Genomic DNA, 11,784 nt, shown 5'->3' on the forward strand with positions numbered 1-11,784 from the left:
AGTATAAACAATAACTGCTGAGCAAAACTGCGGGAGGTACCTGCGACAGGAAGCGCCCCAAAAGCAACAAAAGTTCCGGACAAAGGACCACCAAAAGTAAGAGTGGACAGAGGTAGCTGGACTTCAAACAGTCGACGCTGCATCACGAACTTCAAAGAAAAATCGTAATGATAACTGAAGGAGGCGTTAACACAGTAAAAACATGTTTAAAAACAAGATTTTGAAGCAGGGAGAAGAAAAAAGGAGAATGTGCTGCACTCATGGGCGGCTGGCAGAAAAACGTTATGCTTCAATTTAAAGGCTGGTACTTGTGTTCCAGAGCAAAATTTGTTTGCCTGCCGTTTTCGTGCAATAAGCTAGTTCAAAAATAGAGTCCAAACGCTCAATACTGCAGCAAAATTGGCGAAAGGATAAAACATGGTAGGGTTCTATTGTGAAAAGCAATAACAGTAGGAATGACTCGAACACACTGAAGTGTCCCTTAAGCATTATCACAAAGCTCACATGCTCGAGTCATTATAGCAGCTTTATCAGAACACTTTCTTTTCAGCGAATAACAATCACTATTATTTGTTTCTTTTTGTTTTATCTTTGCACGTTCCGAGCGACCACAGGCTTGCAAAGCCAGCCCAATAACACCTGGTTCAGACGTTTTTTTTATTGTTGTAGAGTGATCGATGCTCAAAATTCGCGCCCAGGTGTCCTCCGGAAGCCGCAAGATGTATGAGGCTTGAAGTAATTCCGCTGCCAGGCGCGAGTGGCGCTTTGAAACTAACGAGAAATTTGCCTGTAAGTGCAACCGAATGAACGTGCCTTGAATGTTGCTCATCCATGGCACGCCGTCCCGAACACGCATTATTGAGATCAAAGGCGCTCGCCTAAGTGCTCCCGTCATTGGCGATGCGGGTGCCCCGCACCCTCTGCCCTCTCTGATCATGAAACGCCACCCTCGAACGCTTGTAAGAGACTGTTTTGAGGCATAAGTTCACGGTGCCGCACATTACCAGGAACGGAATCCGTGCGTCCTTCTACGAATATGTTTCAACATTCGGAAAGGTACAACAGATGTAGGGCAAACTATCGACTGAATTCTCAAAAGCGTTCGCGTGTCCCAATGGTCCATGTCTTTCCAATGTGTTAGATGTCCCAGGAAAAATTATATTGTGATTCACGAGGTAACATGCGTTCTTCTCTCGCAGAGGCCTGGTGAAGTAGGCCGCAACACTTATGGCTGATTTAACGGCCTCCCCAATGTCTCCACATATCAGTAAGGCTAGACCATCGTTCAATGCAAAGTAATTCTGGAAACCCCACGAGTTCCTAATGTTTCACGTTGTGGAGTTAATACACTAAAGGTAAATAAGCTGTCATCGGCATTACGAGGTCATACCTGCGAACAATTTCACGACAGAAAGTGTGTTCGGTGTTAGCAGCTTGCCAGCGAGGAAGAAAAGCTACTGCATTTTAATGGCAACGAATTATTGTTTTCTTAAAAATATTTTTGTTCATAGCGTATGTACACACCACACCAACCCGACCTTATAACTTCCGAAATTGAACCTCAGCGCCCTCTAAGAAGCACTTATTGCTTTAAAAAAAGTAGCCGTTGATATAGCTGTACAAGTAAATAAACGGCTGCATATTCTTTAACGTTAGATTTATCAGCTTCCGGAGACAGATTAGATCCCACTTCAATAATGCGGGCCTCATAAAACGAGTGTGATAACTCACGGGTAAACAATTAGGAGTAGGCAAGTGGCAGACTATCTCCTACTTCGTCTTCCCTGTTGTGCGTTGCAGGGTGCGAACTGCGTATCGTCGAGTCGCACACACTTGATATTTGAGAAAAGTATAAAACCGCGGGTAAGTTACTCTATGATTTAGCGCATGGTTATATTCGAGACAGAGCTACCGTTTAGATACAGTAGAGCAACCGCGTGCTCGACGCAGAGGTCTATGCAGCGGACTGCGCCCCCGCCGACGGGGCGAAACTGAGGAACGCGCTGGAAGCTCTCGATCTAAAACAACCGCCACCTCCCAATACGTGGTTGTGTTCCACTTCATGTTGCGAGTAACCTAAACGTGCGAGTGTTCACTCCGGCACACTCCTGCACAAAAGCTATTTTGTCGATTTTTTTGAGAGAGAGAGAGAGATGTTTCACAATTTAATTTTAAAAAAATTCAGAAGAACCATTAGCTTTTGTTAATGGTCAAGTGCTCCAAGTTGACAAAGTGCGGCATATATACGGCTAAGGTACACTTCGGGTATTCAGGTTCCAGCCGTCGGTGTTAGCTTGAGTGCAGAAAGTACAGTCTTGGTCAAAAGTCTTAAGGCCACAGCGTTCAGTAGCAACGAAATGAATGTTCCAAGAATGCTCTGTGTAAGGAATCATTCAAAACAGAAGTCAAGCAGAAAGCTTCTCTACTACAAGAATTCTTCTGCTAGCATTTCAAGGTCATTCGATCTTTAATAGTGCCATAATGGCTCTGTTATGCGGCTGAAGCGAAAATCTTTTGGCCTTAAGACTTTTGACCAACACTGTAATCCATTTTGGTTCCCGGCAAAACCTTTCGGAGAGAAATGTCGGTTTTATTGGTAGCTTTCGGCTTGCACTTTTATGACTATCGTGAAATACGAAGCTCTGATAGGCATAACAGCAAGATTAACCGTGTTGGCGTTACTACTCGTGCTTTGCATGTTCTTTCGGTAGCTAGAGGTATCCAGAGATAGAAGGCCCCCAAAAATTAAAATCTGCCACAAAAAAAATCGAACAGTAGCTCATATCACTTACTGCAAATGGACTATCTATGTGTTAGGAAGACGTGATTCTTAGCGAGAACGGGGCAAGAAGTGATATACTGCAAGGAATTCAGCCGCGGTGCCTGTTCTATTCAGCTACCAAGCACTGCTCATAGCAGGTCATAGGTGTTGGGCATCGAGAAATGGCTAAGCTTTAGTGAGGTTAGAGAGTGTTTTTTACACACTTGCAAACTCCATGCCTTGTGTGGCGTAGCAGTAAATAAAACGCGAAAACCGTTCCATAAACTCGCAGATGAGTGCTTCTTGCTAAACTCCAGAAGCGTCACAGGTGATTTCGGTCATGTCCATCGGCTGTCATGGGGGGTGGGTGGGTACGAGGCCCTCGACCTTGCGCAGTATCGGACTCCGATGACGGTACGAAGTGAGTCTGAGCAGGTGTGGCGAACGCTCTGCGCGACGTCCAGCGGTCGGACGTGAAGGGCGAGCTGGCCGGGGCCCTGGAAGCGCGTATACTACGAGGTGCAACTCGTGGAAGCCGCGCTTTGCTGGCGTGCGTCAAGGCCGTGAACAGTAGCACCGAGCAACCCAGGAGGAAGAGGGCGCCTACAACCAGCACAAGGCTGAAAGGAATGAAGGAACACTGTCATCACCGTAAAATAGCACCAGAAAGACGGGATACTGGAAAGACAGTGGAGACGCACGCTAACTAACTAGCAAATGGCGTTTACTCGAGACAGAACACCTAAAAATGGATCATTAAGACCCAAACAAAGGAAACCAAGAAAACTTACAAAAGGAAAGAAAATGCATCCAGACGAGCAGTTACTTTTATCAGACATTGTCACAGAAGAGGCGCTTTAGGCATTTGCGTTCACACTTTTTTATGTAACGCGCTTCACTATCTCTCTTTCGATCTTGTTACCGAAATCCAAAACAAAAAACTGTTTAATAAATTCTGGAAAAATAGGGACATTGTTTCTAGTGACCAGTAATGTGTGCTTGTGGTGACGATCACGATGAATGCAGACGTTCCATTAAGCATGCTTTGACGCCTCACAGTGCTTGGCCCGTGTAGAAACTTTGTCAAAAGTATACAGCCCAGGAGGTTTATTTAAAAGCCGTGTAGGGGGGTTCTTATGCATATTTGACAGTGCTAAGCTTGGGAGGGTTGACGAATTAAGTTTCTCCTGCCTTCGTGAAGTTACGGTCTGTTAGTGTGCAGGAGGAGTCGCACTGCAGCGCTCAGAAGCAGACCCCTTGGCCTGCGTACTTCTGACAAAGACTGTGCGCACGATAACAAATTGTTTACGTCTACTTGTGTTGCTTTCTGACACTGACGTCTAACGTAACTGTTCCTTCCCAAACACCCTGTGCCGTACACAAAATTTCATTGCCCGCTCAAGGTCGACTGCCTCCCTCCAAACGATAGGAAACATGTAACCATGTTGTAAAGGTGGTTTCTGCACGTCATCCCAGGGAATACGTGTTCTACTAGATCTCACCGCTTCGGTCTTACGCAACTTCGCTATATGAGCCAGTAAATTGTAAGTTAAGATATGCTTTCATCTTTGATGATTCCTCGTACCCCCACGAAGTCAAGTAGAAAATCACTTTCTGGGATGTGAAATCTATTGAGTTATCTTGCATGCACTCACTCGTAGTGCTTCAGGTACCAAGCTCGTCGTCGTACCCTGCCGGACGATGCGCAGGAGTAGATTCCACGCATGCTAGCCGACCTCGGCAGCACACCGGCACGAGGCTTCTTGGGCAGAGGAAACTTGTAGAGAGTTTGTGCCGGTTCGGGCTTCAGAGCAGGTTGAGGCTTGGCTGCCGTGTCGTCCACCGCTGTGGGACCCGACTGCGGGGCAGCATTCGCGGATAACTCCAGTAGAGAGTCCTTGGAGCACTTGGACACCCTGTTTCCTCGGCGCTGAGGCATGCTTTCGCTTAGCACTAAGCCTAGCGAAGTCAGCAGGCGGCTGGTGCTGGCGAAAATGGTAGTTCCTACAGGTTCGCTGCTCCCAGGTGGCTTCCGGCTTTTACTTCCTGCGGTTGCTTGAACAAGAACGAGTCTACCTCTGGCGCACGCAGACATGCACACATTATGTCCTCGTCTTTGTCTTTCGCTGGAACGCACTGCTGCGTCTAACAAGAATGCCGTTCAAAAGTCTGGAGACACTGGGATGATTCGTTTTCGCCGTCTTGCATAACGTAGCTGCTCTATGAGTACCTGGACATGCGTTCGTGAAAAGTTAGGTGGTTAGCGGCGAGTCTGAAGGTATTACAATGGCAGGAAAAAGGAAGAAGTAATGAATGAGATTTAACCATGTCCAGTAACTATAAAAATCGCGAAGCGCACAACACCGAAAGGCGAATGTTATGTGCTTCAATGTTGCTTTAGGCATGCAGCTGCTTATTAGTCCCTGATTTTCTAAATGATGATTTTCCTTATCAACCAGAGACTGCCCATTGTCTGACCATCGTACCTGCCGTGGTAGCTGAAAATTCGGCGCGATATGCTCAACTTTCGATTTGATTTATGCATCCATTATTATGTAAAAAATTTGTCAGGAATAGTTGAGCTCTAAATACTTCCGTGAATTAGATGAAAAAATATTAACAATAAATGAACTAAGAGCGCTGCCCATCTAAAGAAGGCAGAAAATAAGCGCTTGCCCCTATCGTTCGCGGCGGGGCATAAAAAAATTCGTTATACAAAGAACTTCAGCTAAGACATCGGGAAAAGCCTTGGCTCATGAGACAATGTAGACCATCTAATCATCAACTTCATCATCTTCATCAACCCGACTACGTCCACTGCAGAACAAAGACCTCTTCCATACATATCCAAATAACTCAGTCCTTTGCCAGCTGCGGCCACCATATCCCCACAAATTTCTTAATCTCTTCCACCCACCTAACTTTCTGCCGCTCTCTGCTGCTCTTCCCTTCCCTTGGAATCCGTGCTTTTAACCTTAGGGATAACCGACTATCTTGCCTTCACAGTACACGCCCTGCCCAAGCGCATTTCTTCCTCTTGATTTCGACTAGGATTTCATTGACCCGCGTTTGTTCTCTGACCATCTTCGCCTCTTCCTGTCCCTTAACGCTGAGTTATCCTCAATTGAAGTTCAACTGTTTTCTTTAGCCTCCACGTTTCTTCCCCATAGGTGATTACAGGTAAGATGCAGCTGTTTTATACTCTCCTGAGGGAAATCGGTAAACTGCCGCTCATGATCTGAGAGCACCGGCCAAATGTGCTCAACCACAGTCTTATTGTTATAGTCATTTCCTTCTCGCGATCTGCATCTGCGGTCACAACCTGTCCTAAGTAGACGCATTCGCTTACCACTTACAGCGCCTCGCTACCAGTTGTAAACTACTGCTCCCTTGCGACCCTGTAGAACATTACGTTGGTTTTCCTCTCTAGCGCCCTTCTCGAGTAGTACAATGTAGGACTGGAAATTACGAATTACAACGCACAGATGATTCTGGCGCACTACTATTTATGATATCCTGACTTCAATGGCCTTCGATCCTTGTTCTCAAATTCTTGGAATTAGTGGAGAAATATGTTTTCTTATTTTTTTATTAGAAATGACCACTTGAAGCTCGACAATTTTGTGCTTACTTCTTCCTTCTCGACGGGATCGGTCTAGCAGTATTAACGATATTTCGTTTAGTTTACTCAAGGTATAATTCATTCTAGTGACCTCCGCCCGGAAGAGGCCGAAAAAAATAAACGGACAGTTGGTGCGATGTCACCTTTAAGCATGTCACTTCTATTAAGTTACCATCAATGCGCTATTCCACAGGCCAAGCTTGATTTTTTCCTTGTTTTCCTGCAGAATATCACTCTCTGAAATAAACTTTCGTGAAAATTCACCTCGACATCAAATTTTGCTGATGCCGTCGGCATGTGCCTCACGGTATTCAAATGCAAAGTATATAAGTAGAGTTAAGTAGAGTTAAATTACAGCAGACAGAATATTGTTTTCTAGAGTTTTAGTTTATCCCTATTATTGACTTTTTCGAGCGTATTTTATTGTGCACGGTGATCCAACACATTAAAAGTTTGTTATGTCGGTTTATTCATCTTTTTTGGCACAGAGGTGGGAATTTTAGGGAGGAAAGAGTCGAGATTTGAAATGCAACATAGACGTTACGAGCCGGCTCTTGCAAAGATCATCTAATTTCAAACCTATGTTTAAAATACCCGATTTACAATAGGCCGCTAATGAGATAATACCATAAAAAGAGAAATGAAGCGAGGATGTACGTGGTGGATAGTACATTATATTTTTCAGATAATGCTCCCACTAAGAATTTGTTGGAGCTGGTCATCTTTTGTTTTTAATTGTGTTTACATTAAACGAATAGAAAAAATCTGAGGATTGTTTTTGCTCACATGAACCTAAATTTAATTGGTTTATGGGGTTTTACGTCTCAAAGCGAATCATGCAATGTGGGACAACGTATTGAAGGACTGCAGGTAACCTCGACCACCAGTGGTTCTTTGAATTGCACTGACATCGCGCAGTACACGGGCCTTGAGAATTTCACCCCCAATCGGTATGAAATTTCCGCGGCCGGGATCGATCCAGCGTCTTTCGGGCCAACAGGCGTAGCCATGACTACTGCGCCACTGCGGCTTTCTAAGTAGGGATACTTTTTTCTGTGATTTTCTGAATGCGTATACTAGCTCTTCAAGCACAATGTTTAGACGAATTGTATGCAGGACTCTACATTCCTTTTATAAGGTACAGCTGCAACGGATAATAGAAAACATGCTCTCTAGAAAGAAATCGTATGTGAAAGAAAGTGAAAATTGCACAGAGTGAAAGTTTCACTTGAAGTTCTGAATAAATTTTTTTGCAGTAAACATTATCAAAGTTGTATTGTTGGTAATGTTGTTATTGTCATAATCATCAGAGATGAGCATCGCCTCAGCAATAACAAGTGATTTCTTGTCGTTCCCAAACATGTGGCTTCTGTCGGTCACTTTTATCACATTTTATTGCAGCACCTTACCTTCCTAATGAAAGACAGGTTTATGTTTACTCTCCATTTTTTTTAATTTATTGCGTACCGATGCTTTCATTTTTAGTTATATGCTTCGCGGTACGCACCACACAGCTTTGATGTTCCCAGGTACCTCCGAGTTAGCATGTAAAGGACACGTAAAATTCCTTCTTTGTTATGAGATAGAAACTAAGCAAAGGCTTATGGAGGCTTCACAAGCCTTTTTTTTCTGTAGTGTTCTTGTTCTTTAGTGGAAAAAAATCAAAGGAAGCAAATAAAACGAACTGCCTTTTGGCAGATTATTTTCTTGTCTTTTCTCTCATGACATTCTAAAGGTCTATGTCTCTGAAAGTAGCTTGAACAGAACGCGGTATTTATCTTTGCGGGGATTGTAAGTTCGGCAACCGCCGGGAGACATCCTTGAATAGCCTACTCTCAACGACAGTGCCTACATTGTAGTGAGTTGCGTTACCCCCAAACGTGAAGAAGGTATTTCGCAAAGGAAATACTCTACATCTGTGTCTCCCGCCCTTTGTACGAACAAAGCTGTGCCTATTTTGCGTGCCGCCTTTGTTTGTTGCTCAGACGGCACGCAGCTTCACTACGCCTGCACCGTTTCACAATGGGGTCGCCGCTGAGGTACAGACAACGACAGCAGCTACACAGCCGGTGCACCGCGAAGCTCTGTAATTCGGCTGACACAGCACACTGCGGAATGAAGCAACACCAAGCATTGCTCGGTGCTCTCCTGGCGGATTTCTTCTTGCGACACCAAAAAGGGGGAACGAGTAAGCAAAAGACCAATATAGAGAGTTTGGTAGAATTGACGCTGGGCTCGACGGAACTATTAGCAGACCTCACTGCAAGGGGCTTTCCAAACTGTCCTTTCATTGACTTGGCGCCTGAATGAGAAAAACTGGGTTGTACTTGTGCCCAATTTTTGGTGTCAAAGAGGCCTCCGCACTACTCTGACGACGGGTTTTCAGTTGGCTGTAAACGGTCCACTGAAAGGCCGAAGACACAAGAAAAAGAGAGGCATCCATTAGCAATAAATAGAAAACGAGCTCTTTGAGAGTCACCTATGGTGACTATAGCTTTGTTTTGGTGGAACCGTAACAATTGTTTGGGTTACGCTTTGTGGCGCTGAAAGAGTCCACTGGCCAAATTTTATGGTGTATGTAGAAATTAGCAAAGAGCACACAGCACGTTATGCTCTGCTGCATCAGCTGCCCTTCCCTCTCCTTCCCACCTTAAAAAATCCTAATTAAGCGAGCAATTATAACGAGGGAATACGGAAACATTGTTCCCGTGTTTAATGACGGTTTATAGGGAGCGCTTTGAGGCCACTTACAACTGGCGTTCAGGAGAATTCAAGCGTGAAGAAAGTTGGGCGAGTTGGTATATATATTCATCATTCACAGCAGCGCAGCAAACACTGACAAAAGGGAGACTAGAGACGGCAAAGGCTGGTTGTGTTTAGTCTGGCTTTTGTCCGTGTTGTGTATCATGAGTATTCAAGCGACCTACCGTCACTTTTCGCAAGCGCCAGCTAGGAATGCAAGCAACCTAGCGGCCATGTTCGAATAAAAAATGAAGCTGACGGGGGCCAAGCAAGTAAAGCCGATATTCTTGAAAAAGTTCACTGATTCTGCGACGGCCACCTAAAAGCTTTGTGTTCGTGTGCTTTGTTTCCGACGCTATATAGTACTTTTGCGACACTTCTAAGTTGCGGTCAGTATGCTCCAGACGCAATAAATGGCTTGTCCTCCCTATATAGGTCTGGTCAGGGAGTTTGCCTTGGGCAACGAATGTTGTGCAAACCTGGACTGCAGACATTTTACGTAAGCAGCACCGGAATGGCGCACCTCTGGGACAGGTTTGATCCTCCAATTCTCTGTTCAGAGTTGTGGCGCAAGGAGCAATATAAAGGCGAAAGCAGGAGCAGACAGACGGGAGCTCCTCGCATAAAGCAAGCACATGGAGGTTAGAGGACTGTGTGAACGAACTAATGTCCCTTTTGTCCCAGTGGTTTCTCTTCTTCCGAGGGCACTCGAATCAGGAGGAACTTTATAGTGAGATAGCGAACTCATTCCAGCTAGGGCAGACTCACTGCAGCTCAGTCATCTCACAAACGCTTGGTTACTAATCATTAGGACTGATGCTTGGGCGAGCTGGTATGCCATTTTCAAGAACAGCGCGAATTAGACAAGGAGTTAAGGAAGACACACACGGACAGGCACTGACTTGCAGCTAAAGGTTTCTTGCTTGGAATGTGGAAATAAATAAATTAGGCTCTTAACAGGAGACGGATCTATTTATTTATTGGTGCCTGATCTATTTATTTCCAAGTTGCAAGTCAGCGCTTGTCCGTGTGTGTCTTCCTTCATTCCTTGTATAATTTGCGCTGTTCTTGTTGAAAATTAGTAATCATGCTTTACCCTAAGCTCCATGCTGCCAGCAGCGGCGGGTGTAACTTATTTTTTTTTGTCAGAAGCTTGCTTGGAACGTCGAAGGTTAATGCCCTATTTTCTTGCAGCCATAGTCCAAGTTTTATTGGTAACATTCAAAATTGTTCCTCAATCTTTTGCTCTTTCTGTGCATAGATTCAGGGTCGGTTGTTTAATGACAGAATTCTTAGACAGCTTTCAGCAAGGTTATGGTACGAGCATTCGCCAGAAATGCTTGTGAACAGCTTATGCGTTTCACAAATTTTAGGAAGTTGTTAGGTGTAAGGAGCTGGCAACTGCCTCCAAGTGCCGGGCCTGTGATTCTGCAAAAATAAAGGCACATAGAAAACAAAATAAACGAGAGTTTTTACATATCTTTGCGGCTCTTCGCACTTGCAATCGTTTCTAACGTTTGAAGCTTAATTTTGAAAAAGTGACAAGACATCAAAATCACGCAACACAACAAGACAATAAAGAAACCAGAACCTAATGGCACAAAACGAAGCTGTCGTGGAAAAAAATAACGCGCCACAGTGAATTCGCGAAGCTCAAGCGTCTTTGAAAATCCACTTCTATAACCTAGGAGAATATTCTAGGTATTCGTGCAAAGGAGACGACACCCTCCTTTCTGCGCAAATACCAAATTTATAAAACAAGCTGCTTTGACATGCAGCTAAGATGACAATAAAAGGAAAACAACTACAATTTTCGAGGCACGAAAACTGTGTCGCATTTTTATAGATGCTTGTCGGCACGGGTAAAATTTCGCTGACAAACACGTGTAATTTAAATTTGAAATTAGCCAAAAAATGCCAAAACGTAGCCATAACCAATTTAAATTTCTAATATCCAGGCGCTCATGAAAGCAGCCAGTTTTGCGGAAAGTAGCTGCCAATGGCAACTGCGACGCAGAGACCTCTGAGTAACGAATCACAAGGTAGACTCAAGGCCGCAATTTACGATATACAGAAAAAATGTGCTGTGATTATGGCCCGAATGTGGCGTTTGTTACAACGCGAGGCTCTGATTGGGAAAAGGTTTTTTTATTAAATCTGCTACCTGAAATTAGCTTGTCGTAAGCCATGTTTTCTTGCCGTGTAAAGTTGGCAGCCAACAGCATCACGCTTGTTTGTTCGAAAGCAGTCATCTGGTGACTATTCTGGTGCCTTTTTTTTTGCCGTCACAAAATTTTAGATATGGACAGCTTTTAATGCACAGGTCCCGTATGTGCACAAAAAATCATGGCTTGCTCTGTTTTCCCGTTTTTTTTTTTGAAGAACACCTCTAAGCTGCAGCGTATTGTTTATAGTTTAGTTTTCCACTTTGAGCTCGACAAAAGTGATATTTCAAGCATGAAAACTCTCCATTTCGCAAAGCCCGAATTTGTTACGAGAAATGTGAAGATAGCCGTACTCGACCAGACTTGCACGGGCATTCTGGTTTAGAGAGGAATGAGTTTACCTTCCAGACCCCAGCAAACAGTGAAGCAGAGTCGTGCACACGCACGCAAGGGCAAACACACACACACACACACACGCACACGCGCAGGCACGC

At 44.5% G+C, this 11,784-nt stretch overlaps 1 protein-coding gene across 1 annotated transcript; it reads right to left on the bottom strand.

Annotated features, from left to right (window-relative positions):
- Window positions 1-3,003: 3,003 nt before the first annotated feature.
- On the bottom strand, window positions 3,004-4,849 carry LOC144094695 (uncharacterized). Its single transcript, XM_077628613.1, has 2 exons — window positions 4,417-4,849; window positions 3,004-3,381 (listed from the first exon to the last, which is right to left on the bottom strand). Exons 1-2 carry the CDS (start codon window positions 4,698-4,700, stop codon window positions 3,084-3,086), a joined length of 582 nt encoding a protein of 193 aa, XP_077484739.1. The 5' UTR covers window positions 4,701-4,849; the 3' UTR covers window positions 3,004-3,083.
- Between the last annotated feature and the right edge of the window lie 6,935 nt (window positions 4,850-11,784).

Source organism: Amblyomma americanum, chromosome 6, assembly GCF_052857255.1.
Source record: "Amblyomma americanum isolate KBUSLIRL-KWMA chromosome 6, ASM5285725v1, whole genome shotgun sequence".
NCBI classification, from domain to species: Eukaryota; Metazoa; Arthropoda; class Arachnida; order Ixodida; family Ixodidae; genus Amblyomma; species Amblyomma americanum.